Source organism: Brachyhypopomus gauderio, chromosome 8, assembly GCF_052324685.1.
Source record: "Brachyhypopomus gauderio isolate BG-103 chromosome 8, BGAUD_0.2, whole genome shotgun sequence".
Classification (NCBI taxonomy): Eukaryota; Metazoa; Chordata; class Actinopteri; order Gymnotiformes; family Hypopomidae; genus Brachyhypopomus; species Brachyhypopomus gauderio.
This window is the reverse complement of record NC_135218.1, coordinates 12,001,858-12,018,766: the sequence shown is the minus strand read 5'-3', so window position 1 is coordinate 12,018,766 and position 16,909 is coordinate 12,001,858. Positions and strand designations below refer to the sequence as shown.

General features: G+C 41.1%; 2 protein-coding genes across 3 annotated transcripts in view; one reads left to right on the top strand and one right to left on the bottom strand.

Moving 5' to 3' along the window:
• Positions 1–1,000: 1,000 nt before the first annotated feature.
• LOC143521512 (MTRF1L release factor glutamine methyltransferase-like) lies at positions 1,001–6,711 on the bottom strand. 2 transcript variants are annotated; one of them, XM_077014421.1, is made up of 5 exons: positions 6,462–6,711; positions 5,846–6,022; positions 3,040–3,131; positions 1,912–2,027; positions 1,001–1,632 (listed from the first exon to the last, which is right to left on the bottom strand). In XM_077014421.1, the coding sequence occupies exons 1-5, from the start codon at positions 6,531–6,533 to the stop codon at positions 1,601–1,603; spliced, it is 489 nt and encodes a 162-aa protein (XP_076870536.1). In that variant the 5' UTR covers positions 6,534–6,711; the 3' UTR covers positions 1,001–1,600. The 2 variants fall into 2 exon arrangements, with proteins under 2 accessions (XP_076870536.1, XP_076870535.1); XM_077014420.1 differs by having other exon boundaries at positions 1,940–2,027.
• An 8,335-nt stretch (positions 6,712–15,046) lies between these two features.
• Positions 15,047–16,909, top strand: part of LOC143521503 (kelch-like protein 10) — a 10,455-nt gene continuing 8,592 nt past the window's right edge. The window contains exons 1-2 of the mRNA XM_077014412.1: positions 15,047–15,266; positions 16,505–16,909. The exon at positions 16,505–16,909 is cut by the window's right edge and continues 85 nt beyond it. Coding sequence (XP_076870527.1) covers positions 15,082–15,266; positions 16,505–16,909 — 590 coding nt within the window. The 5' untranslated portion in view covers positions 15,047–15,081. The remainder of the gene's footprint in view (positions 15,267–16,504) is intronic.

The window sequence follows — 16,909 nt, the reverse complement described above, 5'->3', positions numbered from 1 at the left end:
AGGAGGATGGCGTGGGTCTACCTCCAAAAACACCCCGACCTGAGAGGGAGCAGAGACAGACAAAAGAGTGAAGAAACGACACCCGAAAAAATTCATGTTTGAGGTTGATTTTTTTTTTATCAGGAAAGAAGGTCTTAAATACAATATGGGGTCAAAATCAGAGGAATTAAGTATTATGTCTTTTTGGTTAAATTATATAGAAGACACAACACGAATGAAAAGTAGATCTTAGAGCTTAAGCGAATTAACTAGTCCACAGTAATAAATGTTACTAGGTCTACACACAAAGAAATGTTTGAAAATTACCACAGCGAACATGACACTTGTGCACACAATTCAAATACTTTCTCTCAACACAAGTGTTCCAAGCTTATTCACCTCCAACGGGGGGTTAGCCCCTCTTTAAAATTCTCAATGTCATCGGAACAGAAGATGGGTTTCACAAGCCTTGCTTTTTAACTGTCAAAGTCTACTGAAAACTCTTCATCATTGTGTTTGCCGTAGGGGGAATTAGTGAGAAAGACACCAGGTCCTGGAATACTCTGTGAGTTGGTACCGGATTCCCTGAAGTGTTTTAGAAGTGCTGGGAAAGCTCCTTAGCGAGATTTGAGCATGCTATTTATACACCACTGCTCTTCGAGGCCACAGACACAATCATGTTCATTGTATAACAGACCTACCAGAAGGCTCGTTTAAAAACCACACACACACACAAACGCATCCACCTGAACACACACACACACACACAGATACATTCTTACCCATCAGTGGTTAGGAGTTGTGGTGCTACAGCTAGAATCTGTCCTGATTATTGACATTCCATCCAAACCACGTCCAACGCTGAGTGGTCTTCAAACCTGTACAGAGGATCACAGAGCTCATTTATGTAGGCACTGGAAGTACATCTGAATGTTTATGTATCAGTCACTAAATGTCTTAGTCCATATACGTGAGGTCCATTGTGTGTATACCTAAGTATCTCTGCTTCCAGAGACGTCATATCCTCAGTGAACAGGTAGGGTGGATTACTAACAAGCACATCAACAGGACTGTAGTCCCTCACCATCAACCCCGCGCATCTGCGAATAGGACACATACACCCACACACATTGAAACACAGTATTTTCAAAGCTGGCAGTGTTAATGCACAGAACAGACATGCCAACAGGCTCTGGTCACTGCAACAGTGTGACCACTTCAAAGGCAACAGATCTGCCAAAGCCTCATCCAGGACAGTGGTCAGGCGGTCAGAAATGCTTCCTTGATCCTATCTGCTAAAATAGGAGCCTTTGTCTTTCAGTGATTAGTGACAGGAATTACCGATAGGATTAGTAGCAGGAAAGAGGAAAGGAATCCAACCTTTCATCACAGTCTACACAAATGCAACAGCATGTCATGTACTTAATCCACTTACCACTCATAATATCTAATTTACGAACTTCCAGTCTGTCCTGAAGACCCAATCTGTTACAAAAAAACAAAGAAAAAAACACACACAGTATATTTTCATCAGTGAAACCTTATCACATGCATGTACTCACCCCCACATCCAGAGGTTATAACCACCTGTTCGCATTTTTCTTCTGTTAAACACACTGCTTCATGACTTCTGTCCAACGCAATGGCCTTGAGCTTAGAGAAAGTACATTAAAGAATTAATATTTTTCATACAACCATTAAATACAACCACAATTATGGTGATAAAAAAAGTATGCTTTTTATTACATTTTTTATTATGTATTAGTTTTTATTACTATGTATTAGCTTTATTATTATTATGTATTTGTTTTATTCTTACGTTTCTCTCTAATACAAGTACAGGAAAACATATGCCACAACTTTAACACACATCATGAATGTGGAATGAAATATTTCAATATATCTTTATCACATCAAGAGGCAAAAGGATACTAGGATCCTGAAGGGTGGTGGACCCAACCTGAGGGGCAGCGTGGAGCAGACTCAGAGTGATGGCACCTGACCCACAGACAAGATTTTCCACTCTTTCCAATCCACTCTTCAAGATCCTATAATGTAATTATCAGTATGTGTCTGTACTCAGGCCCGTTGACAGTCTTGCTGGGGCCCGGGACAAGAAAGATTCATGTACCCCCCCCCCCCCCCCCCCCCCCCCCCCCCAGCGCGAGGGTTCGCGCGAAAATGACGTAATCGCAGTGGCTCCGCCCGTGCGCGAGGGCCTCGCGCGCTGTCGGTTCGCGAGGTCGTGCACCTCTCGAATTTTGTAACTTCGCGCGCGCCGCGCTTCAGCGCAATGAACAGTCATGTTTGTAGGGTTCATAAACCTTTATAAGGTGGAATTAAAGCACGTGTACGTCACTTTAAAGGTCCATTTCAATATTTTCCAGCACGTTAAACTTACTTAAGTTAAATATTTATACATATACTCGAAATGATTCGAAATAATTCGCTTTTTATCACATTATTTAATGGTTGTTTATTTTCAAAACGCCCAATCTTAACGTCTTCACGAGAACTGTTCAGTCAGACAGCTATTTGTTGTGAAACGAAGTAGTTACAATTTCAAGCATTTTCAAGTACTTTACCCTAAGTTCCAGCACTTTTCAAACCTGGAACACAATGCAACTTTAAAATTCGTCAGGTAAATGTTTTTCCTTTCTTTTCTGCGCTCCAGATTTCTGTATTTACTTTAACTACCCACCACTGTATTTCCCGCTGTTGGGCGGATACCGGCCGGCTACAGTCGGTGCTGGATCAAACCATTTTCCAGTGGGAGGCGGGGGTGTATGCACTTAATGGAAAATATGCAGATAGATAAAAAACATATATATTTGAGCCATCGAGCTTATTATGAGTACATATTTTATATTAATGAAAGATTTCAAGATTATTTAAAAATTATAGACTTTAAATAAAAAATAAATTGCTGGGCTCTTTGATGGGCCCCCCTGGCCCTAGGGCCCGGGACAACAGACCCGGTTGTCCCCCCCTGTCGACGGGGCTGTCTGTACTACACTACCAGGGTACACACAGAAACATCCAGAACAGCAATGGTGGTACCTCGTGAGACGTCTGGAACATAATCTCCAAACACTCTCTCTCTCCTTATCAGTCAGAGTTTCCTTCAGTCTTCTTCTCTCCACACACTCCAGCTTCCATAGACAGATAAACAAAGAGATACAGGGAGGGAGGGAGGAAGGGAGAGAGAGAGAACAAATTAGGAAAACAAAGCACTGGGACTGGTGGAAAACATAATTTGATTCCTAGAAGTTTCCAAGCAAACAGGCAGTAATTGTGCCTGACTAGGTCACAGTATGTTTGCTGGAAAGAGTACATGCATATGTGTCCTCCCAATGGATAAATACAGAAAGATAACATACACAGTGAATCACTCATCTAAACTATAAAAATGAAAAAGTGACTCAGACAGGCAAACCAATTAAATTTAAGCCTTAAGTTTATACATAAAGCCTGAGGTTTCATGCATACAGTCTGAGGTTTTATTAATAAAACCTGAGGTTCTATGCATAAAGTATGTTTGTACACAGACTCCTCCACAATAAAATACATTGTTAATGTTTAAAAATGTTTACAAGCTAGAAATAGAATAAGCATCAGTTGCTTAATAGATTAGTCATATGCTGATTAGACTAGACCAAACTTAGAGCATGTTGTCTTGTTAATAAGTGTACATTTCATTCTATTATTATTATTATTATTATTATATTCACATACAATCTGTGTCTGGAGTGTCCACAAGTAATTGAACAGTAAAATGATTGCTTTTTGACTCCATATTACATCACATTGTGTCAGTGAAACATCCATGGTTTTGATTTTCAAAATATTCGCTTTCAATCAATGTAATTTATATCTGTATTGTTAAGCCACGTAGACGCCAAGCAATGTCTACATTTCAAAGGTACCCTGTAGATTCATACATGCATGGCATCTCTGACCAATAATCAATTTAAAATTCAGAAAAATGAACAGAAAATTTAAGGAGCTGTTTATTTACACTAAGAAACTTCCCCTGAGTGTATTCACTGGTGTGGCTGATATAAAAGGCTTCTGTGTCATTTTGTATTTTGCCCTGCTACTGGTGTCAAAAACAAGTAAGTCAGTTCCTCTTACACCCACACATGCTTGGGCCACCGTGTCTCAAATCATGTGACATAGGTTTGACCATGAACAGTTCCCCACCTACACACCTTCCACATTCCTTCACTCTGGTATGAGATGTTCATCTCAGCTGTACATAAGATTTTGCCCCAGAAATCTACAGTTGTTTTTATGTACTATCTGCCAGACTGTAGCAAACACGCTGCTTTTGATCTTCACTTGAACAATTAACTGAGCTAACATCAAAGTAGCAATGAATAACAATTAATAAAAATGCAGAACTTCCAAAGAGCTGCATTTTAAACATAGTAACACCATGCTATAAGATATAATCAAATATCCTTTCCCATTAGAGCTTTGAAGAGGACTTCACTAGTGTCATGTAGGACTTAGCTCACTACCTTCATACTAGAATCTACTACAAGCTCTTCATAGAAGTCAACGGGTAGGCAAACTCCCTTTGTTGAAGTTTTGCTGAATTAAGCCCACAACACCTCCAGAAGGGTCAGCCATGAGGCCAGGCATCCCAGAACCCAACACATCCAGAAGGCTCAGCCATGAGCTCTGGTGTCCCAGAACCCAACATGTCCAGAAAACTCAGCCGTGAGGTCTGGCCTCCCAATACCCAACACGTCCAGGAAACTCAGCTGTGAGATCTGGCGTCCCAAAACCCAAAATGTCCAGAAGGCTTAGCTGTGAGGTATGGTGTAACAGAACCCAACACGTCCAGAAGGCTCAGCCGTGAGGTCTGGCGTCCCAGAACCCAACACGTCCAGAAGGCTCAGCCGTGAGGTCTGGTGTCCCAGAACCCAACATGTCCAGAACGCTCAGCCGTGAGGTCTGGTGTCCCAGAACCCAACATGTCCAGAAGGCTCAGCCGTGAGGTCTGGTGTCCCAGACCAGCCCCTTCCACATTTAGGGCTGGAACTTTAATTCCAAAACACAGGTGCAACTTCATTTACAATTGCAATATGAGTCAGAAAAATGTGTTCGATATCAGCTCTTGATTTACAACTGATTTGACCCACTGAGTTTAGCCAGTGCATTCTTTGCTTTTTTGATCTCTACCTACATTTTGCATAGAATTCTTTATCTGCTCAGCAGGTTTTTCTTCATGACTGAAAGCATTTGTCATTCATTCAGTGGTGGATGCAAAGCAGTGAAAACAGTTTCAATGTGGTTACTGAATAATTAACAGAATTTACTGAATAATATACCTTACTAACTACCTTACCAACCAAATAAAGAAAAATAATTTTAAACAAGAAGTTCATATTTAAGAGATTAGCAAACCTAATGTTTAGTTATGCCTTTGATTAATTATTCTAGCATTTGAATTAGCCTGCTTTACTGACTTTATTTATCATTCTTTTTGTCCATGTGCTAAAAGACAACAGCAACAGTCTCCAAATGCTACAAATCAACGCCAGACCTTGTGTTCGCTCTTATGATGCACAGGCGCTGCTGGCCAGAAACAAGAGAGCAGTAAATGCTCTTATTATTTATGGTCTTCTAAAAGTGAAGTGGAGTGCAGGGAGAGAGCAGAAAGGCAAATTATTTCTGTAGAGTTTACCCAAACAAATACAAACAAATCAGAGTTGACCTTCTGACCTTACGATCGTAGTCACTGCTTCATTTCACATCCAGTGTGCTGGGGGTTAGGGTTAGGGTCGAGATCCAAAAAAAACAATAAACCCACGCCACTGCACGGGCACTCGTGGGGAAATGCATGAGGGAGACTCACTGTTTTATTTCCAAGTACATGAGCGATGATGTAGTGACTGGAGAGGAGAGGCTCAGAGACTCCATGCTGCAGGAAGTGCTGAGACCACAGACTCACTGCCTCCTCTCCTGTAACACCGTCGTCTGCACGAGGGACAACAGCGCCACCTACAGCTCGACAGGATAATTTGACCAAAGCCTGCAAAAGTACAGATAATAAAAATAGTGATTGCTTATCAAATCAAGAAGCAGCTTTTTGCATTTATGTCCCAAATGCGAACTTCACGTTAAACAAATACTGTGCTACTATACCTTGATTTCACATCTGAAAAGTACTCTGATCTGCATTTTTAAATGTATGAAATCTTTCTATGCGCATTATTGAGAGAATATTGCTATACATTAAAAAATGCTAGGGCCAGCACATCTACACACAGAGATAGATGTGTAAAGTCTAAAATCCAAACGTGTTTTGTTATATAATGAATTATACTACACTTTGTTGTATGACAAAAAAATAAATAATTCCGTAAAAAATATATCATCGTGTAGCAGAAAAGTTTATTTGTACTGTTTATTAATTGGTTGTTCCCAGCAAGACAATGCAAGTTACACTCTGCTCATAACTGATATCTTACCTCTTGCTTGGTAATTTCCCTTCTTAGTTGATTTATAGCAAGTTTAAGAATGCCATTCATTTTCGGGCACATATACGTTAATGTCTTGCTTATTCAGATAATACCTGGTAGTGGCTACAGATAATTTGTCGCAGTGTATGGCGGTTACCTGAACAGTTGCTAAAAATATCAATATTTCAAAATAACACTATTATTAGTCCACTAAAGGACGCACACTTTCTACTGTTATCTCCATGTTGTTTGGTGACTTTTCAATACGGAAGTAGTGTGACCCAACCAAATTTCAAAATAAAAGCGTCTGTAGAACTGTTACGTTCAAATATGATCAATTTAGAAGCCATTACGAGAATGTCAATAGTCAGTTCTTTCAAATAACAGTGATTCTAAATAACAAATGAATAACAGTATATAAAGTACAAATTATCTTATAATCTAAGGGCCTGAAATAACTCCCAAAATATTGATAATTTTGTTTTTCAATGTTTTTCAATATATTGAAACATTGAAAGAAGGGGGCGCCAATGCACTACCACATTTAATCTCCATCGTCGTTTCCGCGATTTCATCTAGTAATGTTAACTAAAACGCACTAATGTTAACCATCTACCTGACAAAATGCAGAATCTAGGTATTCAGCTATAAAAATCTCGATGTGAACTCTGTTCTCTACTTGTTTTTTTTCTGTTTCTGCTTCTTTGTCTTTATGTTTTGTTTTGTGTTGTTTGCTTTGTTTTGGTTTTGTGATTACTGTATTCCTAAATTATTGACAAGACAGAGCTTGGTAACTTCAGCATATATATAACTTGAGCTATAGGCCAGATGGAGGTGAATGTTAATGTGTATTTGAGGGGATGCAGAGTTCAGTCTGGGTTTGTCTGAGAGTTACCATGATTCCTCCTATTGCTCTGTGTTTATCCTGAAACACAGCAGCCAGTCACAGCCTGTGCAGGTACACACACACACGCGCGGCGCGCGCGCGCGCACACACACACACACACACACACACACACACACACACACACACACACACACACACACACGCACACAAACACACACATGTCTTAGAAAGGGGGCATGGAAGAGATCTAGAACTCAATTCAACTTTCAACTTTATTGTCATATTGTCACAAAGAAAAATTAAGAAATGCAAAAAGAACCAGCATAAAACTTTGCATTTATTTGACACGCATGTATGCATTTCTCCCAGAGGCCATGCCTGTGTTTAATAGCTTGCAGTGTGTTTGCAATTACACAGAGAAACTGGCCAACACACTCGAGCTAGTGAACTTGCACTGGTAGGTTACAACACAGAACTTGCAAACCCGTAATTCACTGTTTAAAAGAAACGGCAGCCCCTTTTTCAGAAGGTGACACTGCTTTCCTTTTGCTAATTACACTGATTGTATTGTGAACGATTAAGCAGAAAATCGGGCAAAACAAAAGCATGAAGAAATCATCCACAATATAACAAATGATAATATAAACACTGTACATATCTTAAGCATAACACTGCTGGTGGTACTTAGTGTCTTATGATACTTACGGGATTACTAGGTATTTGCTATTGTAGTAGATAGAAGTCTCTGAATTCAATTATGCCTCTGTGCAGTCTTTACATTCTGTCATCATGGTAAACCATGATAAGCCTTAGAGATGTTGAGAGGGTGCTTAACAATTTTCTGTATTTTTTCTCTCCTGTGTGTCCCTACATCTTGGCAGAAACAGAGACTAATTGACAGAAAGTGTCTGCTTTAATGGCTTGTCTTTCCTAAATGAAACAGACATCCACTGGCATTTTTAAAAACAAATACACAAGCACTGAAATATTCAGTAAAAGAGCAATACTGCAACCAAATAAAGTTTAATCAAGCACCAGAAGCAAACATGGACGCTTCCACTTCAAAGACAAATGTAATTCCTCTGTGACAGAAGCTGAGTGAATCTGTTTGATGCAAAGGGTGAGGTGCGTGCCCACACACTGGGGTACGGATCACTATGACTAGGGTTGCAACAGTATGAGATTTTCACGGTATGATAACCGTCTCAGAAAATACCGCGGTATCACGGTTATCACGGTATCACAGTTAGTTTGTATATTATTAAAAGATACACTGACCCTTAAAGAAATTACAAGTTTTTTTTGTTCAATTAACTATTTATTGTAGAAACCTGGAACTATTGTATACAAAATGTCTCCTTTAAAAAAATAAGCTGTACACATGTTTAAATAAATACTGCAAAATTAGATAAACCTAAATCGTGGATTTCAGTAAAATTATTTAAGTTTAAATTATTTAATATCTGATAAACTCAGCCGGGGTCACTGTCTGATCAACAACTGTTGTAAACGTCCGTTGTACTGCCAAGTTGGAATATAACCAGATACTGCAGAAAGAGAGGATTTATTTCTGACATCATCACAATAGAGATTTCTATTTTAAGGCTTTCACACCGAGTCTGGTTTTAACATATGAAAAACAGGCACGTAAAATTTTGAAAATGAACGCATGTAAATTAATGGCGTCTTTCACATCCAGTGAAAGCAAGGACCTTAAAAATCTATGGATTTACACTTTCACTAGTGACCGTAGCGCGCGACTCGGCACAGTTCTTTTGTATTACGTTAACAAATACGAGCCTCTTGTAATTCCAGGACGAAACACGAGAGAACGTGAAGACGTTAAGACTGGGCGTTTTGAAAATAAAGAACCATTAAATAATTTAATAAAAAGCGAATTATTTTGAGTATATGTATAAATATTTAACTTAATTAAGTTTAAGGTGCTGGGAAATATTGAAACGGACCTTTAAAGTTACGTACAAGTGCTTTAATTCCACCTTATAAAGGTGTATGAACCCTGCAAACATTACTTTGTTCATTGCGCTGAGGCGCGACGCGCGCAAAGTTACAAAATTCGAGAGCTGCACGACCTCGCGAATCGACAGCGCGCAAGACCCGCGCTTACCGGCGGAGCCACCGCGATTACGTCATTTTTGCCGCTGATTTTAGTTAAGCTTTTTTTTTTTGTTAAAAAATTTGTTAAGTCTAATGCTTTTTCTGCCATTCTCACTGCTGTGTGCTTAGTAGCTGAACCGGAGCGGAGTTGCGCATGCGCGGGTCAGTTTCTCCGCTGGCTTGCTTTTTACCGGTAATAAGCAAACGCACACGGTATGATAACCGTGCATTTTAATACCGTGGTATACCGTGAAACCGGTTACCGCTGCAACCCTAACTATGACTGATAATATCTGTGAGTTACAACTGCAGAGAGCTTCTTTAAATTCTACCATGAGAAAGAGCAAAAACATGATTGCTGATTGAAACTGCATTGCTTACATAATTTTCATTGTCTACAGCGTGAAAATATCAGAAGGCATATGACCGCCATGCAGAGGCAACGCAACGTGTCAACTGTCTAAAGGTAGATCTGATTACATCATGTTGGAAACATGCAGGAAAAAAACATTAAAACATGATACCAGGTCATTAGAAGACAAAGCCTATTTCCAACTAAATACACCAAATAATTTGTTTATCAGAGCAGATAACTGCCCTCCTGCTCTATAGCTGTGCTTATATGCTAATAATCTTTTTTCAGACAATGCTACGCTCTCTTAAGTTAGTTAACTGATGGTTTTATTATTTGCTGTTATGCCATGTCTCAAGAATGGAATATTTTGCAAACAGCAAAGTGATGTCTGAAAATCATTTTACATGCAATTGATCACTGCCATCTTTGCAAAAAATCTCAATATCTTCCATAAATCCATTTAATAGTCCACTGATTTCTCTGGTCTTCCAGTGTCAGGTGACTAATGCACCGTTTCACTGAGAGCCTCTTTACTCTATCGCTGGACCGCTGATCGGGCTGTGTGGTGACAGATCTCCAAGCAGCAATGCTTCTGTCCTTTACCTTAAACAGCTCACTGACACAAGCTGTCAACAAGGAACCACTGTGGTCGGGGCTTCCTTTGAAATTTTGTTTTGACATGCACAGATAGACCCGCTTGTGAGACACAGAAATGGCAGGTCTCCCCAGCAGCGATAAGGGTGTGTGGGCGAAAAGCCTATCAAACAGGAATGTGAACTATGGAGATAGAGTAGAATACAGTTGAAATAAACAACTGAATGTATACAGGCTAAATTTTTGCCAGTCATGCTAACTTCTATACTGCTTTGTTTGGGGTACAATAATTGCTCATGGAATTATATGACTAGGGTCATATAAGGGTAAATATCATAGCCTCTAAATACTGTAAATACATTTTCTACACAATGTGGTTACAAAAGCAATTTAAACCATGTCTTAAAACTATTAAAATTGTTGTAGGTTATGGAGGCCGTATAATTTTAAATAAGTAGCTGAAATACAATCTTAGTGCAAATTTGGTATCATTGTGATTCGAGATTTTTTTCGGTCTCTGTCATAATACAAAGAAATAGGTCAAAACAACCACGTCCATTGAAGCATTGGTTTGTTTCAGAACACGAACCGTTAAGATGGCCAGACGTCGGGGGGAGAGGGAGCCTGCGCGCTGATGGAGGCGTGAGGATGGTGCTGTGAGGGTGGCGCTGGTTGGGCTGGTGGAGGGAGGGGGTTCTACAACAGGAGGAGTTTCATATGTCGCTTGGCGCAATTCCATTCTTCGCTTTACCGAGATTTCACAGCGCGGGGGCAAATTTGGGTGCGTTGGGAACTCTGAAATGCGCTCTCAACTTTTCACCGACGGTTATCGCGGTGCTTTAAGCGGCATGGGCTCACACATGAAGTGCTGCCGTCGTCACAGTAAACGTGTCTTTTTATAAACCAGGCATGAAAATGGGTCAGGGGTTAAAAAGGTGAGAAGACATAGGGGCATGTGACGTAATGGGGATACGGGGCGTTGACATGTGACGTCATGGGTATACGGCGACGGGGGGGGGGGGGGGGGGGGGGTGTCTGCTGGTGTACGGGGATACAGCGACAGGTGATGCCAAATATTACGGAGCCCGTAAGGTGACATCATGTAAAAAATATAATAACGCGTGGCCACGACTTACTAACGCGTGCGAACGAGATAATTAACGCGTGTGAACAAGATAATTAAGTATTACTTTATATAAAGCCAGGTTTACCTTCCTTGGGCAGTCAGTTCGCGAACATCCCTGGGATCTGCTTGCTTTGCTGTGAAAAAATAAACTTTGTTGCCGCGTGTGAAAGGCGACATTAGTATCTCGTTCCCACGCGTTAGTAAGTCGTGGCCACGCGTTATTATTATTTTTTACATGATGTCACCTTACGGGCTCTGTCAATGGATTCAATGTATGGAGCCAGATCCTTAAATGCGAGAGGCCGCTTTCGCCATTCCAGATGGCTCAGTCAAAACCATTACGTCTTAATGAACCAATAAATACATCAGCAGCGAAAATGGTAAAAATACCAGGGTTCACGTGTTTTTATTTTCTAACATGGGCTAAAGCACAGGGTAGACTCAAACGACAAGCGTTTACAACTTCATCTTCAACCTTTTCAGCCCTGGCGCGAATGTTATCCTCACCCGTCCCTGGATTCACCAGTTACAACTACAGACCCTAGAAAAAACTTAATAGGTCTATCTATCTACCTATTTATCACAAGAGCTTGTGGCTCTGACAGTATTCAACGCTGTAGAGAACGGCAGTAACTTTGTTTTACCGCAAAATATGAAAACGATTGAAACCATTAATAACCCAATTAAATCCACTGGGAAATGTACGATCTGGTAAATGTAGTGGTAAATGTACGATCTGGTAAATGTAGTGGTAAATGTACGCTCTTCTTTCTCTCTGCATTGGAGCGGGTCCCGCCTCACCTCCCTCTCATTGCCCATCATCCCTTCAGTCAAACGGCTCGCTTTTTTATTCCTGATCGGACTTCCACGCAGTATTTTAAGCTCAGACCACACCAGTGGCGGACTTAGCAATTTGGGGGCTCAAGGCGAATTTAACTAGGGGGCCCATCAACATTAATATGCGAGAAAGAAGTCAGCTAATCAGGGGGCCCCTACAGTGGGCTACAGTGGGAGGGGCCCAAGGCAGTTGCCTAGCCACGCCTCTATGCAAAGACCGCCTCTGGACCACACACACCCTTGTTATTGCTCCTTTCTGTTGTATAACCGTATTGAAGGAAAGGGCGACGTTGCACCGGGTGCGCGAAGCCTCGCGCTCTGCACGGTTCTGCAGGACTCGTCGGGCTCGTCGGGCTCGTCGGGCTCGGTCCGTTCGCGCGGATAAAAGTCCCAGTTTTCGGAGGAACCGAACGCCGCCGCTTTGTTGCTGGGTAGAACGGAGTGTGTCGCGGTACGGTGTTCTGGTTCTTCAAAGACGGGTGGACTTCGAAGGCGAGCAGCCCGCTTGGTTAATTCTCCCCTTTGTTTACGTTTTGAGGCACCGCCTAGTACTGCTGAGGGAAAATATACAGCCAGAACATTAATAAACAAACTCCAATACCTAGCAGTGCGGATGCCAACTGCAACACGCTCTCGGGTGTTTTTCTCGCGGATTAAACATTTGGATAATAAGCAGACATTTTTTAAAACGTACTGCTATCCTAATTATGAAAAATATGACTTCCAGTATGGCCGCGCTGACCAGTATTTCCCCCTAAATATTTTATCCCCGCGATGGATCCACACATTCTTTTCACCCAATATTTCTATTCAGATAATACAATCAAAAGCCTAATTTAAAGTATTTCAATGCAAAATATTTGTGTCTGCGGACAGGGGCCAACCATTATGTCCAGAGGTAGCAAAGCTGTGGTGTGTGTTAGTTGAAATCATTACATAAAGTATAACATAGGCCAAAGACACTACAAGCTACTTTTAAAGGGAACCCCGGTTGATAACATATGTAAGCCTTAATATCGTGTAATTACTCTAAATTATGAAGACACGTTGTAAAAAATCACAAAAAGTAGCAGATTTATTAGATTTTCTGTAAAATCCCGCTGCACGTAGGTCGCCATTTTTATAACTGCTGACGGGCGCAGCAGGTAGTGACGTCAAATGGTTGCAGTGACTGGCCGTAACTTTTGTCTTACCGGTATTTCTAATAACGTGTAGCGAGCTCTTATTGAAGATTGACGTCGCATATAAGGTCACAGGGCTTTCTTTTATACATGTCTAGTAGTGATTAGTGACAGGCTAATATGTTGTGATTCACATTTAATTAACCCTAATCTTTTTGGCCGCTACATCTGATGTAAAAGTCATGTCTGTTTGAGTTGCGTTATCCGTCTTGGATGGAGAACACTGTACACCTACGGACTCCTCGACTATCTGTAATTGATTCGTATCTAGCAGATCGTCAGATTTATCAATGACCGCTAATGCTGTACCTTCAAGTTCAGGATCCGCAAACGAGGGGGGAAGCAGTAAACGTTAGCGGTAAACAAGGGAGAAGCAGTAAACGTTAGCGGTAAACAAGGGAGAAGCAGTAAACGTTAGCGGTAAACGAGGGAGAAGCAGTAAACGTTAGCGGTAAACAAGGGAGAAGCAGTAAACGTTAGCGGTAAACAAGGGAGAAGCAGTAAACGTTAGCGGTAAACGAGGGAGAAGCAGTAAACGTTAGCGGTAAACAAGGGAGAAGCAGTAAACGTTAGCGGTAAACGAGGGAGAAGCAGTAAACGTTAGCGGTAAACGTTGTTGCCGGGACGCCAGGAGAGAATCCAGTGCATATTTATGTTCACGTTTCTTCGTGCGGTTCTCGCTCCACATTCTGGGGCTTTTGGACTTTCTGTGTGGGAAAACTGTGGGCACTGCACTGTGTTTTAGTCTATGTTTAAAACCAACAGCATCCGTCAACTCTCTCACCAGTTGGGGTCTACTGAATGACTCAAACGCATCGGGACTGAAGTGAGCAGAGCCGCGGGTCTTTTGGTAGCTGTGTTCGTCCACACGCTGCTTCACAAATTTTTATCTTTGGGAAAACTGTGAAGACTAATATCAGTCTTCCCACTGCCTTTCGACTGGAAATAACATCCAACGGCAACACAGTGTGGCTTGGTTTTCTTTAAGGTAGCTAAGTTTAGCGCGCTGCAACCATTTGACGTCATCTACCCAGCAGGCATTGCGCGTCAGAAAACATGGCTGCGCCCATATGTCAAATATTTCGAATAAAAGCGTTGATTTGTAAATAAATCTGCTGCTTTTGTGATTTTTTTTACAACATGTCTTAATAATTTAATTACAGCATATTAAGGCTTACAAGTGTTACCAGCCAGGGTTCCCTTTAAGCTTCATCTGGTTGTTACAAACACTGAACTTGTATTTACAGTTAGGAATTTTGTAAAAAAATATGTTTCCCCTCCCATTTAACTGTAACTGTGATTTCAATGTGAAAGTATGGCACTGGCTATTGCATGAAATGTGTACTCTGTCATTGCCTTAAATTAGGCACTCAAGACAGACCTTATGAAGCACATAAAGCTCACCTCATCAACATATTGTTACTATGATGTAAATAGAGTTACTATGATGTAATAGAGATTCATTCCGGAACTCTCTTGAGTCTTATGTGGCTATTAGAATTATATTTAACAATCTTAACAGTGTTGAAGGAAGTCCTAGCTAAACTCACACGTGTCCAAAACTGGTGACAATGAATGAGCAAGCAGAGGTGTCCCACGGGCAACGTCACATGGAGCGCAAAATGAGTGCTATGTCCTGTACTGCCTTCAACGATCTTCGTTTGGAGGGAAAACTCTGTGACGTGATCCTCAAGTTCAAAGATGTAGAGATCAGTGCTCACAAGATCGTCCTTTGTGTCTGTAGTGACTATTTCAGGTGAGAGAGGCCTATTTCAGAGGTTGATATGAAGATGTTAATTTCTAGTGTTAAAAAAGATTATATCGTTATTAGTTGTTATTAACCCCAAATGTATTGGATATAAGATAATGTTTTTTCCATAAGAAAATTTTCATAAATGGAAAATAACTTAATAATATTACCTTAAGAGTTTAAAAGTCTGATTTCATGATTAGGATTAGAACTAATCTTAATAACCTTCTAGTGAAATGTCAATGACTAAGATGATCATCATTCTCAAAATCAGATAAAAAGTGAGACAATCCTACATTTAGAATTTTATTATGTAGCCTCCAGCCTCCCTAAGTCAACATAACAGCAGCCATACACCAGTAATGCTAGATGGAGTGAGAGAGCCCAGGACAAGCGTCTGAGCCCATTCCTCTGAACAGAACCTCTAGATCAGAGTCCTGGGCCCATTCCTCTGTACAGAACCTCTCTAGATTAGAGTCCTGGGCCCATTCCTCTGTACAGAACCTCTCTAGATCAGAATCCTGGGCCCATTCCTCTGTACAGAACCTCTCTAGATCAGAATCCTGGGCCCATTCCTCTGTACAGAATCTCTCTAGATCAGAGTCCTGGGTCCTTGCTTGTGGATTCACTCCACAGGTTTCCAGTAGGGTTCAGATCTGGAGATTCAGATGGACATGATAAAAACTTGATTCTTTTATCATGAACCCACTGATGGATGCTGAGATATACTTGGGAGTTTGTCCTGCTGAAAGACCAGACCTCAGGCCAATTGTAGCTTCCTGGCAGACTTAGCCAGACCTTTATTTTAAATCTGGAACTCGTGTATGTATTTATGCATTCTCTGATTGGTTGCTGGATGACTGGGAGACTTCACTTTGACTTGTATGTCATCTCATATTCATTCACCAGTGAAACATGCAGGCATGGATAACCACTTAAGCATTCCTACAAACTAAAATTAAAAATCTAAATCTACAAGTTAGAATTTGTTCATAAGACCTTTCTATGACTGCCAATGATTGTCACATATATTTTTGTAAATATATTTTTGTTTTTTTTACAGCTTATTTTTTTTGAAGTTTTATTATGATCACAGTGAACCTGTGAGGCTACATTTCCCCCAGAGCCCACTTCATGATCCAGAACATAAGAATAATAAATAAATAGATTACATTTTTTTTATTCCAAAGGCATCAAATTACAAACTCAAACACTTAAGGGTGACCTGTATCCTTCCTCCACAGGACACTGTTCACCGGTGGCTGGAGCCCTCCAGAGAAGCGTGTCTACAACATCCCTGGCGTCTCCCCACAAATGATGCAGCTGATCGTTGATTATGCCTACACACTCTCAGTGCCCATAAATGAAGACAATGTGGAGGAGCTGCTAGCAGCTGCAGACCAGTTCTTAGTCTCGGGCCTCGTACGTGCCTGCTGCCAGTTCCTAGAAGCTCAGCTGGGTGTGGAGAACTGCATAGGCATCTATAAACTGGCTGACACTTACTGGTGCCCGGACCTGCGACAGAAAGCCCACCTGTTCATCCTCCACCACTTTGAAGAGGTCGCACGTGTGTCAGAAGAGTTCCTGGAGGTGCCGCTGACCCAGCTGTGTGGCATCATTGAGAAGGACGACCTCAACATCAAAAAGGA